Here is a 19,778-nt window from a genome sequence, read left to right as displayed (position 1 = left end):
CATCTAAAATACATCACATTTCAGTGGCAATTGGCTCAAGTGCGTAAGAAATGACTTCCTTTCATTGAGCACCTGCTATAGGCAGATGAATATACTCTCTCAATAACCCTGGAAGGTTGTTATTCAGAGGCAAGGTATGGCATAGGGATGGGGGCCCCCATTAGGGGCCTGGGAGTTCCTGCTGCAGCAGCAGACCCACCACTAACTTGTGGGGTCACATTTAGGCAAGTTACTTAGCCTATCTGTGCAGAGCTGAACCTAGGGCCAGACATCAATTCCTATTGTCCAGGGCTGATGAGAGAAACTGGGTTTGTGTGAGCCAGATTCAACACACCTGGAATGTTTTCCTCACTTAGAGGAAGAGTTAGGGCTCAGAGAACTCAAAGCTTTGCAATGGTATCTAGCCTGTGAGGGGCAAAGGAGCCTGGGGCATGGTTTGTTTTGCAAGCTGTTCTGAGGTTGAAAAGGGTGAATTTTCAAACCTAGGACTCCCAGCATGAGGCATATAGGGCTGCCCCAGAAAGTGCAGACCAGAACAATCAAAATGGCATTTGCAGCCAGCTTTCTGCCTCTGGTCCCAGAAGCCTGAAGCATGCTGTGGGAGGCGCTGGGCCTTGGGCAGGAGCAGGCTGTCCCTAATGGAGGCTTTTCATGAGTGCGGGGCAGAAGGGTGAGTAGAGTGGGCAAAGCTCTTGATAATTTAGTCCTGGGAAAAAACTTAGAGATCATCTAGTTTACCAGGAGCATGTTAACATGGTCTGATTCATAGTCTGAAGCAGTGGGCCCAATAACCTGCATTATTAGCAGTATATTCCCCAGGACCCTGGAAATACTGATCTAATACAGTTCCCTCTCTTTCAAAATGAGGAAACTGAGGACCGGAGAGGAAAAGGCTTTCTAAGGTCACAGCCTCCTTAGAAATTTATATTCCCGTAATGACCTTTTCACATGGCTATAAAGCACATGTGTATTGGCAGAGCTGGGCCCAGTGCCAGGCACACTCCAGGAACTAGACCGGGTCCTTAGTTACCCAAAGCCTCAGTTTTCTAACCTCTAAAATAGGGGAGGGGGGAGGCTGGCTGCACCATTTTGACCTCTGGTGTTTTATGTCTCCCTCTGAGTAATGGGCTTATACTGAATCTCCTTCTGGCTAATTAGCTTCATACATTATAGCTCTTCTACCCCTGCTTCTTCATGAATCTGGGCTGCTCATGGAGGCAGCATGAGTGTAGTTGGGAAGCATTCTAGCCAGAAACTCAAGAGCAGAACTTAGTCACTTTCCTTCAGGACTAGAGGTCTGGTGGTCCTGCTTAAAATGTCCCGAGTCTTCCCTCGTCCAATGGTCTATGTGCTAACTTACCCCTTAGCATGGCTTCCAAGACTCTTTACAAGCTCACGCCTTCCAGATGACTGGAAGATGACTAAGTTCTGGGGATCCCTGGTGATTACAGTTAGCAAGACTATAGTGTAAACTTCGAAGTTGCTAAGAGAGTAAATCTTAACTGTTCTCACCACACCCACAATAAAAAGGTAACTGTGAAGTGACAGATGTTGACAAATCTTATTGTGGTGATTGTTTTGTAATGCAAACACATATCAAATCATCATATTGTATATCATAAACATATACCATGTTATATATCAATTATGTCTCAGTAAAGCTGGAAAAAAAGATCGCTCCATCTACTTTAGCAGCCTCTGCCCCTCCCTGTACTGCACCCACACACCACATGGATATGCTGTTCCCCTAGAAGCCATCTTTAAACACCTGCCACCGTGAGCTGGACTTCAGGCTCTCCCCTGCCCCGCTAATGCACAGCCTGCCCATTATGGGATGAATACTTGGTAAACCCTGGCTCCTTCCCTTTCTGGGCATGTCTGCTTAACATTTGGACACCAGTACTCCATTTTTAGGGTTCTCCTGAAGATCCAATGGTGCTAGCTCCTTCTTTCCAGCTGTGAGCCTCTCGTTCCAGCCCTCCTCCTCCCTGCACCCATGTCTTTCGTCTGAGTTTACTTGTGCAAATTGCCCTGCCTGAAATGTCTCCCACTCCCAATCTCCCTGACCCTTCAAGGTCAAACTCAAGGCAAGGGCAATCCTCTACAAACCCTTCCCTGTCCGTCCAGGTTTTGTCCTTTGCCTTGACCTTCCAGAGTATCTGTGACCTGAACATTGCGCCCCCAGGCAAGTCACCCAAAAGAAAGGAGGGAGCAAGAGAAGATGAAGTGTCACTGTCATCTTCTCCTGCCCCCTAATGGCCCCAGAGGTGTCAGCATTACCCTCTTACCAGGTCACGAGCTCTGGAGGCCAAACTTCTCCCTCCGTACTATCTATGGCCCTGTTTGATCACACAGGTGCTCCTGGCAGATGGAAACACTGTTCAGAGGCCATCTTTGCTGGCTTTATTTTCTGTGCACGTTAGTTTCAGGGCAGGGGTTGTCACATGTGCTATTTCCCTTAGGTGCCTTCACACGCACAGAGCCACCACCCTGTCCCTGGCTCCCTGTCTTGTTAGGAGCTCAGACAGCAAGATAATGTGGAAGGCTGCAAATTCATAAGCAAGGAGCACTGGCCCCGGCTGATGCAGGAAAGAAAGCCAGGCTCACAAATATTCCTCTTAGTATGTTAGCACGGATCAGGTGGCTCCCGTGCGCCAGGTGGTAATAACGCCTTATCTCACTGAAGCCGATGAAGGCGGTGTTTCCGTCATTCTATGAGGAAATGAAGGCAAAGGGGATGCAGTCATGTGTCCATAGCTTCCCTGATCTTGGGCAATATGTGAATGGAGGTCATAAAACTGGGCTTAACCTTAGGGAGCACTTGCTCCAACCCCCTCGTGTCCCACACAGGGAAACCGAGGCCCAGAGAGAAGAGACTTGGCCAAAGTCGCACAGCTAGAGGCAGAACCAGGCCCTGAACCTGGGGCTCCTGATCATCTCTCCAGTGCCTCTTCTGAGGGGCCACAGTCTGCCGAGAGACACTGAGTTCTACATTCACTCATTCAGCAGCACTTTTTGTGTGCTGGACCCTTATTGGGCATGTGGCATGGCTGGTACTGGTACCTGTCTTGATGAGACCCTGTAAGATGCTTTCGTATCCTGCTTTGCACACAGCACTGCATGCAGAGTGGTTGTTCATGGTGTGTTGGTTGACTGACCAGTGACCTGCTGGTGTGGGGCCAGTTCTCAGACCTCCAAATCCAACGCCAAATCCAACACGCTCCTCTCTCCCCTGATCCCCTCATCTGCCTTCTCATTCCTGTGCCCTGCACCAGGGACCCGCCATGTCACATGCACCCAAGCTTTGACCTGCATTCCCTCTTCCAGCTGGGAAAGCTCACTGTCGAGAAAGATGTGCCCGTCCTCATGAGCTCAGCCCCCTGAGTGAAAGGAAAGGGCCGCGGGTCTGGCCTGGGGTCCTCGGCCCCCACGAAGGTCCCCAGTCAGGCTAATGCTTTCCCAGCACCATCCTCCCAGACTTCTTGGTACCCTGATGGTCTGAGACCAACTCTCTTCCTGCTGCCACTGCTAATGACATTACATTATCTTAATAAGGTCCCCAGAGCTGCCAGGAGTGGGAGGACTAAAAGGAAAATACAGAACAAAAAAGAAGCCAGGCTCCTGGTCTCGTTAGGAGAGCAGACGGCTGCCGGCTGTAGAAGCGATCAGCATTTGGCTTGCACTGGAGGTGGGTGTTGGAAACTAGCAGTTACAGCCTTTAGGGGATGTTGGTGGGGAACCCAGTGGAAACTGGTGAGATAATGGATTGCCAGAGTGACTTCTCAGGGTGCAGAGGTTGCCATCTTTTCCCAGGGACGGGATGGGACCTCTGTTATTTGGCGGCTGGTCCCTTCTCAAGTCCTGCAGTTTCATGCCTTTATTTACCTGCCCCACCAGACGTGGCTGGAACGCCCCTGAGAGCCTGCAGGCTGCAGGTGGGCTGCAGGGGGCTACACGAGGGAAGGCTGCCCAGCCATGCTCTCTAGGAGCGCTACCAACATGACGCCTGTACTCAAGGACCAATGTGGCAGGAATTAAGAGGAATTAAGAGTCTTCTGAGGCCTTCAGGGCCCAGGGCCAGGCCCATTTGGCAGTGATGAGGGCTGCGGTTGGGGCAACCAGGGGAGCCACCTGTGGTTTGTGTGGGCAGGGAAAATGCCCACCGAGTGCAGCAGCATCCCTCTGCACATAGGTGGTACAAACACCTTCTCATCTGCCTGGGCTCATTTGCTCCCCAATCATCAAGGCCCATCCTAGGGACCACATTTGGCAGAATCCTAGTGCCCTGACCTTTGGCCCTGCTTCTAGACCTTCTGGGAATAGAAGGTAAAGGACTCCTGATGAGGACGGTCTGGGGGACTCTTGGCCAGACTGCCTCTGCCCTATGTCCCATTCCTCTTTCCCAAGCTGGAGCCAGTGGGACTGGTTGTGGCAGGAGCTGTCTCTCTGTGCCCAGCACAGGCACCAGCCTTTCTCAGGAAGAAAATAGTGACCTTGGACCGGGCCAGGGGAGTGTAAACATAGAGTCAGGCACAGGCAGAGGGCCTGATTGCTCTGAGTGATTATGCAGTGACCAGGGCTAGGAGGGGACAGCACAGGGCCATAGAAACACAGCCTGCTTGAAGCCTTCGAGTCTCTGCTTGGGGCTCCAGGGCTGACTCATACATGGAACAATCAATGAGTGCTGGGACAGCCGGTGGCACGGCTGAAACCTAGAGCCGACTCAGAGGTGAGGGTCCTGACACCAAGGAACAGACAGCTTCGTGGGGGGGGAGGGGGGAGGGGGCAGCCCCTGGTCACATGGAACAGCCGTGAGAAGGAGAAGAGGAAAGCAGCAGGTGGGCTGTAGGGGCAGAGGGGCTCTGTTGGAAGGACCCCCCCCACCCCGCGCCCACACACACACCCATTGTGGCTGCTGAAGCCATTAGGAATGATGTCTCCTTGGGGTGTGGACTCCCTCTAGGAGTTGGCTTCTGAGGCTGTAACTCTGAGCCTGTGTCAAAGGGCCACCTTGCAGGGGGAGGGTCAGCCCCTCCCACAACCTCAAGAGGGAGGGGAGGTGGGTCAGCCTGAAGGAGAAAGGAAACGAGTCTTGACTGGAGAGCAGGAGCCTGGCGGAGATTCAGAAAGAGAAACAATGTCCAAGAGGAGGCTGGAGGGCAGTAGGTCCTGGGTCCCCAGCCTCACGGGGCCCAGTCCCCGGGAGTGGTTTGGCCTTGCAAGGGAGTCTGAGAATTTACAGCAAAGAGGCAGCAGCTGCTACTTTAGGTGGCTGTTGAAGAGCCTCCACCTGGGAAGGGAGGGAAGGTGTTATGGTTGGTGACTGCAGGAAGTCAGCCACAAGGAGGGTCCCCAGGGAAAGGCTGCAAAGGCACTTGGCTGTAGACAGTTACAGGAAACCCCAGCATGGACAGACCAGAGTTGGGGCTCTCCAAAGACTAAAAAGAATCCTTGCATGGGCAGCTCGGGGAGAAGGCAGGAGGGAAGCAAGGAACCAGCGATTCTGAAGAACGTGCCTGGGAGGAGAGCTGGGGGTATTCACCGCGGATAACCACATCCAGGGAGAGAAACACAGCCCCTTATTGAAGAAGCCAGGAAAACCTCCCCCAGTCTTTCCCCACTCTGGGTATCTCTGCCTGGGAGGGTTGGGGTGGGGACTCAAGGGCTTTTCTGATCTTTCTCAGGACCTCAGAGCCCAGGCCGAACGAGTGAGGAGGAGGAGCGAGGGGGAGGTGCTGATGGAGGCTGGAACACAGCTGCTTCAGCTGGAGATGGGCCTGGGGGCCCACATGGCTGTCCCTCTGCTGAGCAGGAGTAAAGCGGAGGGAGGGTGGATGGCTGGAGGGTCAGAACTGCCCCACTGGCTGCTCTGACCTGGAAGGGTGGTGAGACTGCAGGCACAGAAGCCACCCTAAGTGACCATCAGGAGTGTGCTGGGAGGGAGGGTTCTGGAATGCAGCCCTCCTGTACAACCCAGCATTGCTGCCCAAACCGGGAGGCTCAGAGAATGCTCTAGTGGCAGGAGGGTGGGAAGTCTGTCTGGAGTCACTGAGCAAGATTCAAACTTTCCATGGGGGAGGCAGCACCCATGGACGGATGTGTCCCTCACAGAAAGCTGTGTGGGAAAGGCCTGGAGGGGGCCGGTAGGGAGGGAGGGGAGATGGGGACTTGGGGTGCTCACTGTGTGATACCTTGAGATGGCATCTCGTTGAAGCCATAGACCTGGGTCTCCCCTGAAGGGAGAGGTGTCTCAGTGGCAGTCACCTGCATTTCCGTGCAGGCATGGAAATTAGGGAGGTGGATCCTGGATGGCAGGACGGGGCGCTCTGAGCTGCTCAGGGGGTGGCTTTCCTGGATTTGGCCGGTGAAGAGTGTCAAGCCATTCCCTGGGGCTGGGCTGGGACTCAGGCTGCAGACGAGTGAACGCTCCCGTTGGTCTGCCTTCCGTGACCCGGGGCTTGTGTCGGCCTCGCTCTGGCCCAGCCCTGTGGGGCTAAGTGAACTCAGGAGAAGGTAGGGGTGGGAAATGGGGGCAGCATTGCCTACGGTTGCACCAGAGTGGCAGTGCCATTAACAAAGGACACCTGATGGCAGGTGAATCTTGGGCACTTTGGGTCCAGCTGCTCTGTACCTGGAGTGTCTCCATCCACTGACAGCTCGAAATGTCTGGAAGAGATTCTGTTTGGGGGTTCCCTCAAAGAAGCAGCTGTGCGGGGACCCACAGAAGCAGCTATGCTGGAACCCCAAGGCCACCTTGGAAACAATCAGTGTTGTCCTTCCAAGCAGTCACCAGAGGACCCTGCCGAGCTATGGTAGCAATTTTTACTGTCACCTGAACATATTTCTGACAATCTTCGCTGGAAATTTCATATGGAATTTCAAGCTACCCCAGAGAGTAGGCCTCATTACTTTATAGAACTTATTTCCCCTCTCTGCCCCCAAACCATGGCCCCTTGGTATCCAACCTGACAAATAATTTCACTCTGTCCTCAAAGGCCAAAACTTTGGGTCCCTGGGAGAAAATCAAAAGAACAAGCCCCCTGCAATTCCCACAGATAAACTTCCGAGAAAATATGCGGTGATGGAAGCCCCAAAAGAGGTCAAAAGGGCCTTCAGGGGTCTCTGTAGTCTCCTGGTCACAGGTTTTGCTGTTACACACGTCCCAGCTCTGCCATGTTCCAGCAGATGGATCGCTCACGTTAAACAAAGGCCGCATAGCATCTTCCCATCTTCTCGGGGAATGGCTGGGGTGGGAGTATATGTCATACACTTAGGAAAACCCCCGGCATGCTGAATTAAGATAAAATAAAGGGGTGGCACTCCATTGGGGAGCTTCAAAGCTGCCTTCCATGGATCTCCCGTGAGGAAGGGAAGAGGGAGGCCAAGCAAGCAAAGTGCCGAGGCCCCTCACTTCTGCCTTAACCAGAACAGCTCTGCGCTGATTGGTTTTATATCTTGACCTTCCACCTAATATTGTATTTGAGAAAACAGTTTATCTCTTAAAAAGGGCTCGAAAACCACTGCACCAGGTAACGCCTAGCGTGCCTCCTATCAATGCACTTGCTCTGCATGTAGGGTCCAGCTGGGCCTCCCATGAACTGGGTCTCTCTCTCCATCTCAGCCTCCCCCTCAGGCCCCTCTCTGCTGTCACGACCGCGGCGGCCTCTGATGCCCTCCCGGCACCCTCGGGCCCCCAGCCCGGGCTGCGGTGCGCACCTGGTGAAGCGGACCTCGCAGATGTTGCACATGTACGGCTTCTCGCCGGTGTGGGTCCGCATGTGCCGCGGCAGCTTCCCGGCCCCCATGATGACTTTGTGGCAGATAGGGCACTGCTGAGAGGCCTTGGGTTTCAGCTTGCGCTCCTCCACCAGTGGCCAGGGCGGGAAGAGGCCCCCCAGGTGAGTGGCACTCAGGAAGTTGAGATAGGCACCATAGTCATTCTCCGCCTTGATGGGGCCCAGTGGCCCCCCGGGGAGGTCCGGGAACATGTCCTTGAAGAAGTCATTTGGGAAGGGTGGCGGTGGGGGTGGGGGCAGCTCCTCCTTCTCCTCCTCCTTGATCTTCCGGTTCTTGATGACCAGATCCAGGGGCCCACTGTCCATGGGCTGCTCGGGCAGCTGGGCAAAGGCACCAAAGTCCCCTGGCCAGAGGTGTGGGAAGAAGTCTGGGGTGAATGGAGATAAGGAGGGTCTCCTGTCAGGGATGTTGGCTTTGGGGTACAGGTTCTCCCTCAGCAGAGACTCAATGGAGAAGTCCCGGATCACACCCAGGTGGCCAGGGCTGCCAGCCTGGAAGGAATCAGGGAAGTCCCTGGGTGTGTCTGAATAGGCCTTCTCTGTGAGGTGGTCCGTCTTGGAAGGGCTTTGGTGGCAGCTGATGTCCTGGGGGTCAGGCAGGTTTTCCTGGTCCGCGAAGTCCTCCGTGTCATCGTCGTCCTCCTCCTCCTCTTCCTCCTCCTCCTCCTCATCCTCCTCGTCATCGTCGTCCTCGTCATCGTCATCGTCCTCCTTGTCGTCCTCCTCCCCCCCATCCCCCCCAGGCTCCATGATCTCCAGGCACACGTTCACGATGCACTGGATCTCCAGCATCCTGGCGGCATTGAGGATGTGCTTGACATTGGAGGCGGTGATGGTGAGCGTGGAGGTGTAGGCGAACTCCAGGATGGCGGCCAGGGCCTCGGGCTGCACGAAGTCGATCTCGTAGACATAGGGCTGGCTGGCTAAGGTGCCGGCTGTGAAGAGCTTCTTGAAGTACTTGCTGCAGGCAGCCAGGACGGAGCGATGGGTGCGGTACTCCTGCTCCTGCACCACCAGCAGCACGTCGCAGAGCAGGCCGTCATGTCGCTGCTCGTTCAGGCTGCATAGGACCTCGCTGCTGTGGTTGGGGAAGGGAATGCCGATGAGCTCGTCAATGCCATTGGCCATGGTCTCAGCCAGAGCCCTGCAGGGACACACAGAGAGGGAGACTGGAGTTAGGAGACCGGGTCTCGGAGGGACCCCCAGCTCTGGGACGCGGGACCAGGGAGGCCAGGCTGTGGGTGTTCTGGACCACACCACCGCCGCCTTCACTTAAGACTTCCCCCTCCACCAGAAGGCCAGCCTCCTGCCTCTAGGCTTTTCCAAATCCCAACTGCGATGCAGAGCCCAGCTCACAAGCTGGGGTTTTTCACTGTACCACGAGATCTTTTCCTGGACTCCTAAGGCCCTCGGAGTTGGGCTTCCCGTGGGGCAGCTGGCATATGCTGTTTAGCAAAGGCTACTGAAGCTTCTCATGGGCATGATTTCACTGTATTCCACTTTATTAACATGCGATGGCAGGATACCACATGACACTCAATGGCTCTGAGAGCTACAGGATGGCATCCACTACTCACACAGCATCTGTGGGTCCAGGGCCGAAGGAGGAATGTTCTCTCATGACTCAGTGTGGCTGCTGGGAAAACGCTCTAGTTTATTTCACAAATCCTTTGACTCCTGCAATAGGCTGACATCTGGCTACTACCGGCTACTGTTACAAGCTGAGTTGTGTCCCCCACGAATTCATAGGTTGAAGTCCTAATCCATAGTATCTCAGAATGTGTATTTGGAGATGGGACCTTTAAAGAGGTGATTAAGTTTAAAATGAGGTCATATGAGTGGGGTCTAATCTCGTATGACTGGTGTCCTTATAAAAGGAGATTAGGACACAGACACACAGAGGGCAGACCAAGAAGACGGGCACCTACAAGCCAAAGAAGGAGGCTTCGGAAGAAACTGACTCTACCAACACCTCGATCTTGGACCTCCGGCCTCCAGAACTGTGAGAAAATAAATTTCTGTTGTTTAGGGCACCCGTCTGTGGCACTTTGTTATGGCAGCCCAAGCAGACTGATATAGCTACCAAGAAACTTAAGGCTAATTTTTGGGCCCATTTTCAGCAAGAAAATGGAGGCCTTATGGCATATGTTTTTCCTTTTGACCTTCCTTCTGATTTCATCTTAGTTGAAGTTTCCTTTCATTTTCGATCTTTTTTTTTTCTTTTAAATACTGACATCCTATATATGTATGTCTGTGAGCTATGTCACCTATAAACATTTAAACTCAATATTAAATTTGAATGCATCAGTAGTTAATTTGTCATATCCATATTCTGTTACCCTCAAGGAATCATCTCCTACAGGTAGAAGCCTCTCTGAGACACCTTAGCAATGTATATAATAAACGTGAAGTGTGACCAATGAGAGCCACCAGGAAGGAGACATGCAGGACACAGGGCAACAGGCATCCCTCCCTTCAGGGAGCAGAACTTGCAGCCCACACCAGCAGATTCAACCTGGGCAAAAAGCTCCCTCGATTTTTATGTGAGAGCAAAAAGGGCCCTTCTACTTAGGGCAAAGCTTGATCGTGGCCCATGGATAAATCCTAGCAAAGGCCTGGTCCTTACCCTGGTTTAATTACAGTGGGGAGAAAGAAAAAGAAAAAAGAAACCCCGAAAGCCCCATGCCCCAGTGGGAAGAGGTTTGGGGATCCCCACATGCTTATCTTCTGGATGTTTCTGTCATAGGAGAGCAGATGCAGCGGGAGGGGGCAGACTGAGAAGTGCCAAGTGGGGCCTAGATGCACCAAGGACCTGGTGGGGTGAGGTGTGCAGGGTGCTGGGTGCTCCTCCTCCCTCCCCCTTTCTCCTCGATTCCAGAGGGCCCCAGCCTTTCCTGAGCAATCTCACCTGGGCAGGTGCTCAGGAGGTTTCCCAGAGTGAAGACTCATTGCTTTCCTGCCTTCTTATCTTTAAAAGGGCCAGAGACCCCATGGGCCATGCATTCATTTCCCAAATAACCTTTGGGTTTCTCCCTGGGGATGCACAAAGAGCAGACCAAGAAGGCCCTGCTCTGACAGAGCTCACAGGGGCATAACAACAGTGAGAAAGATATAGCAGGGTTCACTGAAGAGGAGTGAGATACCACTATACACCTACCAGAATGGCTAAAATAAAAAACGGTGCTAACACCAAATGCTAATGAGGATGTGGAGAAACTGGATGGCTCATACATTGCTGGTGGGAATGTAAACGGTATAGCCGCTCTGGAAAATAACTTAGCAGTTTCTTAAAAACGTAAATATGCATTGAGAAAATGATATCTTTTTCTAATTCTCACAAAGCTTTCGTGTGGGTAGCAGGGCTCTGACCCTCAGAGGGACCCTCTCATCTGAAAAGACTGTGAATGAAATGCCTCTTTGACTATTAAGTAAAAAGCCCAAATCAATAAAACTTCAGGAGGTTAGAGCCAAGTTCTTAATTTTTGGCGGGTGGAGGAGTGCCCACAATTCTTTACGCTTTCCTTCATCTCTTAAATAGAGGCTCTGAACCTGTTGGACCATGTATCAGTAGTCAGTGTGTCATCCAAGCTCACTGAGGGATGCAGACTGCTGTCCCTTCAGCTAAATGTCCTGTCTCCGTGCTTTTGTAGCCATATCTGCTTGAGATGGGGATCAAGAGCCCATGGCTGTGAGACTTCGGGAGGCCACTCCAGCTCTCTGGGCTCCTGTGGCTTCATCTTGCCATCGGGCGGTCATGGGAACTCTAATAACCAGTGTCACGACTGAGAGAAGCCAGAAGCACAAAGTGGATCTGGATGAAGAGGGGGCAAGAGGCCCAAGTGACCCTGGACTCAAAGGCTGGTCTGCCCAACAGCGACTGCTCACCACGGCCTGGTTGGGAGCCTGTGTCTCATTCCCGGAGGAGGGGATATAACAGTGCTGCTGGGGGCTGTTTTTCTAGGCAAGAGGTGGGGGCTTGCTGTTTCGTTTTTTCTTTGGGAAGAAGTGCCCCTTCGTTGCACTCTGGGAGCTCCCCAGGTGACCCTGCGATTCCCATGCCCTGGAGGGCCCAGACAGCTGTGTCCCAAAGGGGTGGCCACACCCTCCCCCACCTTCCGGCTCAGGCCCTCCATCCCCTCCCTCCCATCGCCCAAGCCAAGGCAGTTCTGTCTCCAAGAATAACAAGCTCAGGAAAGAGAATCACACACACACACACACACACACACACACACACACACACAACACACACCTTCTGAACATCCAGGAGCAGCTCGATGCAAAATATAAACCTCTGAGAGAAAAGAGCAGAAAAAAATATAGAGAAAGATCAGAAATGAAGAGGGGGAGGGAACGAGGAGAAGAGAAGCCTGGAAATGGAGCAAGGAGGTTCAGGAAAAAGAATGGAACCTTTTCAGGTGTGGTCACCATTCCCGAGGTCATGAGGCCTGCGGCAGCCTCCCAGGGCCTCTGCCCTCAGTGGAAGGTTCTAGAGCCCAGTTATGGCCGAGTAGCCCTGTCTGACAAAGGCAGTACTCCTCACCTCTGGCCTTGGTTCATTCAGCTGTAAAATGAGACCGATACTTGACTCAGGTATCTACCTGAGTTCCCCTCTCTCCCCACCAAGAGATGGGGTCTTCCCCTCTGTTTACCAGCTAAGGACGGGGAGGGGGTGGCTCTATGAGGGGAACAGAGAAGTGATGGGGGTGGGGAGGTTGGAAGGGGTGAGGGCCTTTGACCCCCAGAAATATAGAAACCTGGCTCTAGAAGTCCTCTAGCATTAGTTTCTTGAGTGTGATTTGAGTTTTGTTTGTATTTGTGTCCTGTTCTAATAACCAAATGAGGCCAGCCAGCCAGCCAGCGTTTATAATAACAATCGATACTAGCTACCATTTATCAAGTACCTACAACATGTCAGCCACTGCACCTCTAATCCTTCCTTAACCAACACAATTCTGAAAGGTACATATTTATATCATCGCCTCCAATTTAGGGATTAAGAAAAGGTATGGACTTGCTTAATGCCATGAGCCAGCAAGTGTCTGAGCCAGGCTTTGAACTCAGCTGTATTCTGTGCCGAAGTTCATATTCATTACTCTTTACCACACTGTCTCCTACAAAGTCCACCTTGGGGACAGGGGTTTTGAACTCCCCTTCCCCCCACCCCCAGAAAAAGTAGTTTCTTACTTTAGAGATCTGATCAGAACCAGGGCTTAAGGGGTATGCACCAGGGAGCTGAGACCCATCCACGTTGGTGGGGCTGGGTGGGGGCAGTTGTCTTAGTGCCAAGTGCAAAGGAGAGGTATGGACAGAAAGGCACCAGACCCCCGCAGGCTAGGAGATTGAACAGGCTTTCAGGAGGATCCTTGTCTGCGCTTTGACGGGTAGAGAGGATTTCATTAGGTAGAGGGGTAAGGCTTTGAACTTCCAGAGTCCCCCTTGAAAATGTGTTTAACCTGGACCCCGAGTGAGATCGCACAAGAAGCTGTTCTCAGCTGGCACGTGTCCGACGTTGGTTGATGGCCATCTGATAACAGGAGGCCAATGCTGAGGGGTGGAGGGTGAGGGCCCCGCTCTCAGACCGCCTGGGTCTACATCCTGGTTCCCTACTGACGGCGTCTGGGACTTGATATTTCTGTCCTTAAGCTCAGTTTCTGGATCTGCACACAGAGCTGCTGAGAGGATCAAATGAGCTAAGGCACATAAAGTGTCTCCTGGTACATAGTAGGTGCTCAACCAATGTTAGCAATTATGAAGTCCAGGAGGACAGGGACCCTAAAAGGTGTCTTGGCAGAGGGAGGTGGGACCATACTAGGAACCAATTTGCCTTCCTCATAGTTTCTCAGAGATCCACACTATTTAAACACCTCTCTCAGCCAAAGACACTGAGAATAGCTCATACAAGCTTCCAGGGCCACCCCTGGCCTGTGTAGGGCATCAAATCTTCCAAGGTTCATTCATACCTCCTGTCTCATGTGCTCCTATGAGGCAGGCAAGGCTGGTGTCAACTGACTTTGGACACAGGCTCATCTGTAAAATGAGGCACAGAGAGGAGCCTGTGTCCAAAGTCACCTGGCAAATCGGTGTCAGAGCTAGAACTAGAAGCAGGGTGTTCTGATGCCAAGTCTGTGCCCTCAGCCAGATGCTGGGCCTGACTAATAGGGGTCCCTTCTTATAGGATTGCTTTTACCAGGAGTGTGAAATGCAGGGGTATAGGCAAATTATATACCCCTGCTGCCCTCTGTTTTACCTATCTGGGAAATGGATCTCACTTGCTCTGATTAGGGTCTGTTTCTTATACGTCTGTGCCATTCCTGAGATGCCATTAAGCATGAGCACAGTACCCCCTGAATAAATGAGATCAGTTCACATACACAGTGGAGATAGCCTTAAAGTCACAAAAGGTGGTGGGGTGGCCCCAATCTTCTGTTTTAGGGGTACCTGACATTTGAACAGAGCCCTGTTATTCATCAGGCACTTATATTCATACATTTCATCCTTAGTATGATCTCCATTCGGTAGGGATCAGAGAGGCTAAGGGACCTGCCCCAAGTCAAACAACCAGAAAACATCAGGGCAGGGACATGATTTCTGAGTCCCACCTCTTTCTTGTCCTCCACAGCTGCCTTGGTGCTGTAACTTTTGGGACAATTTTATTGCTATGATCCACAAGTCTTCCTGAATCCTGCTCAGCTCAGCAAATCTGGGGCTCAGGGTGGTGCTTCTATCTGCCAAATCCCCATGGCAGGCCCCAGCCGGCAGACTCCCATGGCCCCGGGAGCATCCCGCTGTCTTCAGCCTCCAGCTGCCCCTCCGCTCGAGCCCGCGGCTTCAAAGCCACCTGACAGAATTAGCGGCTGTGGCAAGGGTGAGCGGGTGCTACACAGGGGCAGAGAAGGGATGTGGGTTCTTTTCCAGACTTGGGGATGAGGCGGGGCAGCAGCTACCTGCATCCTTTGAGCAGGTTCTTACTTAGTCCCTGTGGTCTGTGTAGGCACTGAAACCCGAAAGAAGGCAGTGGGCAGGAGCGAGGGCAGGGAGGCCTGAATGAAGCAGCTGGCCAGCCCCAAGGATTCTGTAGGGTGTGCCCCACCCTGCCCTTGGCAGTTCTCCTAAGAGAGGCAGCCACACCCCTTGGCCCTAGAATGCCCTGGAGCCTCAGCTGCCCCAGAGGCTGGGGCCAGACGTGTGGGCTGGGAGGCTGGACAGGGCCACCTCAACTTCCAGCCTGTGCCCTGCCTACTGGAGCACCCCAGGCAGAGTGCCCACAGCTGGGTGAAGCTGGCCTCACCCGCTCTGCCACACCCACTCTGGGACATGCCTGGAGCCCATAGTCCCCAGCTCTCCTCAGACCTAGGGCTTGGAGCTGGTTGGTTTCTGTAAAATGAGCCCTGAGTTTCCCTCCCCTGTCAAATGTCCCCCTACAGCTGGAATGCAGCCTCACCCTGCCCCCCTATTTCTTTTCGCCTATTGTCTAGTCTCCCCAACAGCAGGACAAGAAGTGAGGGCCAGGGAAGAGGCTGGGCCTGGGAGGCAGGCACTCCTAGGCTCTCACCCCAGCCACAGACAGATTTCTGAGTGTTCCTCCATCCGGAGGCTTGAGTGTTTTTCTCCTGTGACCAGGCATTGAAGCCCGAGTTAACAATGCCACCAGTCTGTTGAGCTTTACATTTAGAAAAGCTCATTCACATCTCCTTTTCTCCAAACATTTTCCTAGGATCCCTGGGTATAGAAGGAATTATTTGGCCTGCTTTTCTGAGGTGAAACTTAACCCCACGCTGGTAAACCGATTTGCCCAAGGTCACAGCACTAGGTAAGTGACAGAGACCCCAGACCTCCTGACTTGCAGCCCAGACTCTGTCCACTGTATCATGCTGTATCCCTCGTCAACCCCTCCCTCACCATCATCATGGCCTCTGCCTTCCCCCTCACGAACTGGTTTGGTTTTATCAGAACAAGATCTAGGACCACCCGCAGGGGTTTGGAGTAGGGGCAAAAGCCAGGGTGGGCTTCTCTCCCCCTCAATTCTTACAGGGATGAAACATATACATACTCAGGATAGACTAAAGGGGTCCCTATGAAGGTGGCCTGAGAGGCAGGTGAGGAAGAGTGAGGGGCAGCGCCATGCCTGGCTCTGGTGATGGGGGCTGGGGGGACAGCCTGAGCTGTTTAATCACCCTCTGGAGGACGCCCTTCCTCTTCCCCCAGCTGCCTGCCAGGAACCAGAGTGGCCCTTGCCCCATCCTCTCGCCCACGGAGCGGCCTTTTTCTTTTCAAGCACTTTCATCTCCTTGATGAGGCCGGCATTATACCCATTTTATAGACAAATTCAAGTCAAGTGGGGTGAAGGTGGCAGAGCAACGTGGTTCAATGACTGCTGGACAACTCACAGGTCCCCTGAGGCCATTGATTTTTCTACAGCAGTGTCCAATAACCTTGCAGCAAAGATAGAAAGAATGGGTACTTTAAGGGGCTCACATGATCTCAGAAGATAGGGAGGGATCTCTCCAGTGAGCTGGAGAGAGCTGGAGGGGCTGAGGGCCGGCAGAGCACTCCAGTGGGGAGGGTCCCACCACTGATGGCTGGAGCCCCGGGGTGCCGGCTTGTGGGAGTCTGGGCCAGGCGCATAAAGTGGTGCCCCTTCAAGCTGTTGTGCTTTAATTATTTATTCACCCTTTATTTATTAGAGGGTGAGGTGGGAGGAGTGGGGAGACTTGTTTCCTTTTCAGAAAAATTGCACACCTCTTTATGTTCAAAATAAAGGATTTATTACTCATGTTTATCACAGGCGATTTCCCAAGCCAGAAAACTCCCTGGGAGGCTTATTAAACCTTATTAAACCACTGAAAATTTAGATAATAAAATAAATCACTTGTCTCCCATAAAGAGCATTACGCTGGGTGCTACTGAGTTTCAGAATCCTGCTCCCCATGGCTGCCTTTTCTGGAGGTGTCCTAGCTGGTCTGCCATCCTCCCTGCAGTCACACACTGGAGGTGGGAGGTGGGGGACACACAGGAGTCCCCTGGGAGTGCTATTCTTTTTAGCATTTCTGCCTAACTGCCCCAGCTCCTGTGGAAGAATGGGGATGGCTTGGATTTTGCTAGTCATTAAAGAGTTGTGTGTGGACACCTGGGTTCAGTGGCATTTTGACTTCCCTAGGGACATTTTAGTATCTCTTCTAGAAGGCACCAAGGCAGCTGTGTAGCTGGCCAGCCTCTGAGTGTGCTCTGCCCACAGGCTACCCTAAGCCACGTGCCAAGGATTCCCAGTATTGTGCCATGGCCACTAAGCCAGTGGACCTCGCAGTGGGAGAAGGGAAAGCAGGTGCCTGGTGAGAGGGTCACAGCCTGAGTGGAGAAGGCCGAGTTCTGTTTTGGGAAAGAGGATGGGGAGTTAAGGGCTGAGAAATGCTCGGGTGCGTAGTCTGCAGAGAGGGACTAACACCCTTTTGGGGAGGAAGTACAATGACAGCTGCATTTACAAGTAACCTCTGCTCTGCAGCTGAGTTACAGGTGACCCTGGACTAGCCAAGTTCCCCCTCTGAGATTCAGTTTCTTCTCTAATGTGAGACTAGGAGGTTGTAAAAGTCGGCTGCTGCCACACCCTCAATGGTTCTGTGGTGTCCTCCAGCTTATCCACGTAAGTATTTTGGTTCTGGGCTAGATCCTTGGTCACAAAGGTCACAAAGAGCTCGACTTCTGCTGTCTTGGGGCTGCTGTGCCCCACTGTGGCTTTCGTGACTGTCCCTCCCCCACAATCCCCACCTCCTCCAGGTGTCTCAGGGAGGTGCTGGGTTACACGGGGAACTGGGTGTGAACACATGCTGGGCTTTCAGAGGATGTGTGGTCTGTGACGTCAGAGTGGGGGCAGCAGTTGGCCACGCTGAGCAGCGTGAGGGAGACACGACAGGCTGGGGGAAAGTGCTCGACGTGCTCCCTCACCCAGCACCTGAGCGAGGAAAGGAGGCTGATTCGGGTTCTTGCTTCTGACTCTCAGTAGCCAAGGACAGTTGTGGAGCTGGGCAGTGGCTGTGGCAGGGTCTGGAAGCTGCTTCCCCAGAATGTACATAAATTCTTTACCAACAGTGCCACAGGCCCTGTGTGAGGGGTGTGAGGTGGCCGACAGGGACTGGCTTGACAGAGACACAGTATGGGAGACAGAGGGTTCTGCGTTGCCTCTAACTGAAAACAGAATCGGACTGGAAGCAGAGGTAGCGCGTGCTTATTCCGTACTACTCACCATCCTATTTTATGCAGTTGCTCTCATTTAATCCTCAAAAATGGCATGAAGTAGCTAGTGTCATCATCGTCATCCCATTTTTTCAAATGAGGAAACTGAGGTGGAGCTGGGCCTTGAACCCAGCAGTCAGGCTTAAGGTTTCCTAAGCAGTTGCGATGCTACTTCTCAGCTCTAGGGGAATTTACCCATTTTGCTCAGGGCTGAAGAGATGGGGATGAAAGGGATGGGATTCCTGGCCTTCAGAACTCACAGAAGAGCGGGAGATGGAGACACATAAAGACAAGTCCTAACTCTAGTGCCAAGTGTTAGCCCAGAGGTGTGGGCTGGGCTCCTTGAAGGCGGGGCCGGAGGCAGGGGCTCTGCTGGGGTCAGGGAGGGGCCTCTACTGAGGAAGTGATGCTGGAGCTGAGCTCTAAGGCCCCAGGCAGTCAGGGGTGCAGGGCAGGGGTAGGAGGACATTCTAGCTAAGGGAACAGTGTGTGGAAAGGAAGGGTCAGAAGCTTGAGCTTGGCGTAGCAGAAACAATGAGTAGTGGGGGTGTTGGGTTCCAAGACAGAAGCTCGGTGAGTTCAGAGAGGCAAGTGAGGCCACAGAGGGGAAGTCGGGGACGGTTCTGGATGGAAGAGGAAACTGCTCGGTGCTGCAGGCAGTCCTGGAGAAGGCAGGGAAGGGCAGCTGGAAACCAACTAGAAGACTGTACCTTTGGACCCATGAAGCTGCTTCTTATTACTCACAGCCATATCCCTGCCCTTCTCCTTGCCCCAGACCTCTGGGACCAGTGTCCAGGGGCTCCAGGGGGAAGGAACTGTGGGAGGGAGGAGGGAAGAGTCACCCTCCAAGGCCTCATCTAGGTGTCAGATGTCCTAGTTATGCCTCAGCTCTCAAAAAACACTTCTGCCTCCCGGCCGTTGTCCACTTCGATTTGGAGACAAGGCCCAGATCAGCGACCCAGCCTGACAGCCTCAAGGATCCTGGCCCTGCCTGTGTTTTCCATAGGAATTAAAACCTCAGATTTGCCTCCAAACTTGCCCTTTTCTTCTAAGCAGACGCCATGCACCACGAGCACTGCCTGGCATTGGGCTGGGAAGAACAAACTAGAAGCTTGCAATTTTCAGGCTTAATTGCACAATTACATATAATATTATAATATAACTTTTATTGCACTGAGAAAGTCCAAGCATTTCCTTTTCCTATTTATACTCGAGCTCAGTCTCTCCTCTGCTATAATTTCCCTCCCTGCCTGCTGCAGAAGCTGATGGCTATTTGGTTCCAGGGAAATTAAGATGTGAGTAGAAACTCGATTAACAAATGTTATTGATCGCTCACCATGTGCTTGACACAGGCTTCATGCTGAGTGGGATTTTAAACAAGACCTCAAACCTGCTTTTGAGGGGCTTCTGGCTTCACTGAGCAGGTAAGACTAACCCACAGCAATAAGTCCTCACTTAAAGTCATCATAGGTTCTTGGAACTGTGGCATAATGACATATGGTGAAAGGACGTATAACAAAACCAATGTTACCATAGGCTCATATAAACAAGAGTTAAGTTCCTATGGCATCTCAGCAACATTATAGGGAAACAATGATGAATGAAATGATGTTATTCAAGGATCTACTGTATTAGAGGGAAATAGGAACCAAGAAGGAATCCATGTAGGCTAAGTCCTACAATCAGGGATGTGGGAGCCAGTGATAGGTGGGTGTCTGGATTACACAGCTGTCTGGGCAGGATCCCACACCCTAG

The 19,778-nt window shown here is 52.6% G+C and overlaps 1 protein-coding gene across 4 annotated transcripts in view; it reads right to left on the bottom strand.

Moving 5' to 3' along the window:
• ZBTB7C (zinc finger and BTB domain containing 7C) overlaps positions 1-19,778 on the bottom strand; it is a 320,272-nt gene that overhangs the window by 5,706 nt on the left and 294,788 nt on the right. For all 4 annotated transcript variants that reach the window (XM_039842083.1, XM_039842091.1, XM_039842074.1 and 1 more), the window contains one exon: positions 7,717-8,940. In XM_039842083.1, coding sequence (XP_039698017.1) covers positions 7,717-8,924 — 1,208 coding nt within the window. In that variant the 5' untranslated portion in view covers positions 8,925-8,940. The remainder of the gene's footprint in view (positions 1-7,716; positions 8,941-19,778) is intronic.

The sequence above is a fragment of the Pteropus medius genome, unplaced genomic scaffold (assembly GCF_902729225.1).
Source record: "Pteropus medius unplaced genomic scaffold, Ma_sr-lr_union100, whole genome shotgun sequence".
NCBI lineage: Eukaryota > Metazoa > Chordata > Mammalia > Chiroptera > Pteropodidae > Pteropus > Pteropus medius.
This window is presented reverse-complemented; position numbering and strand designations above follow the sequence as displayed.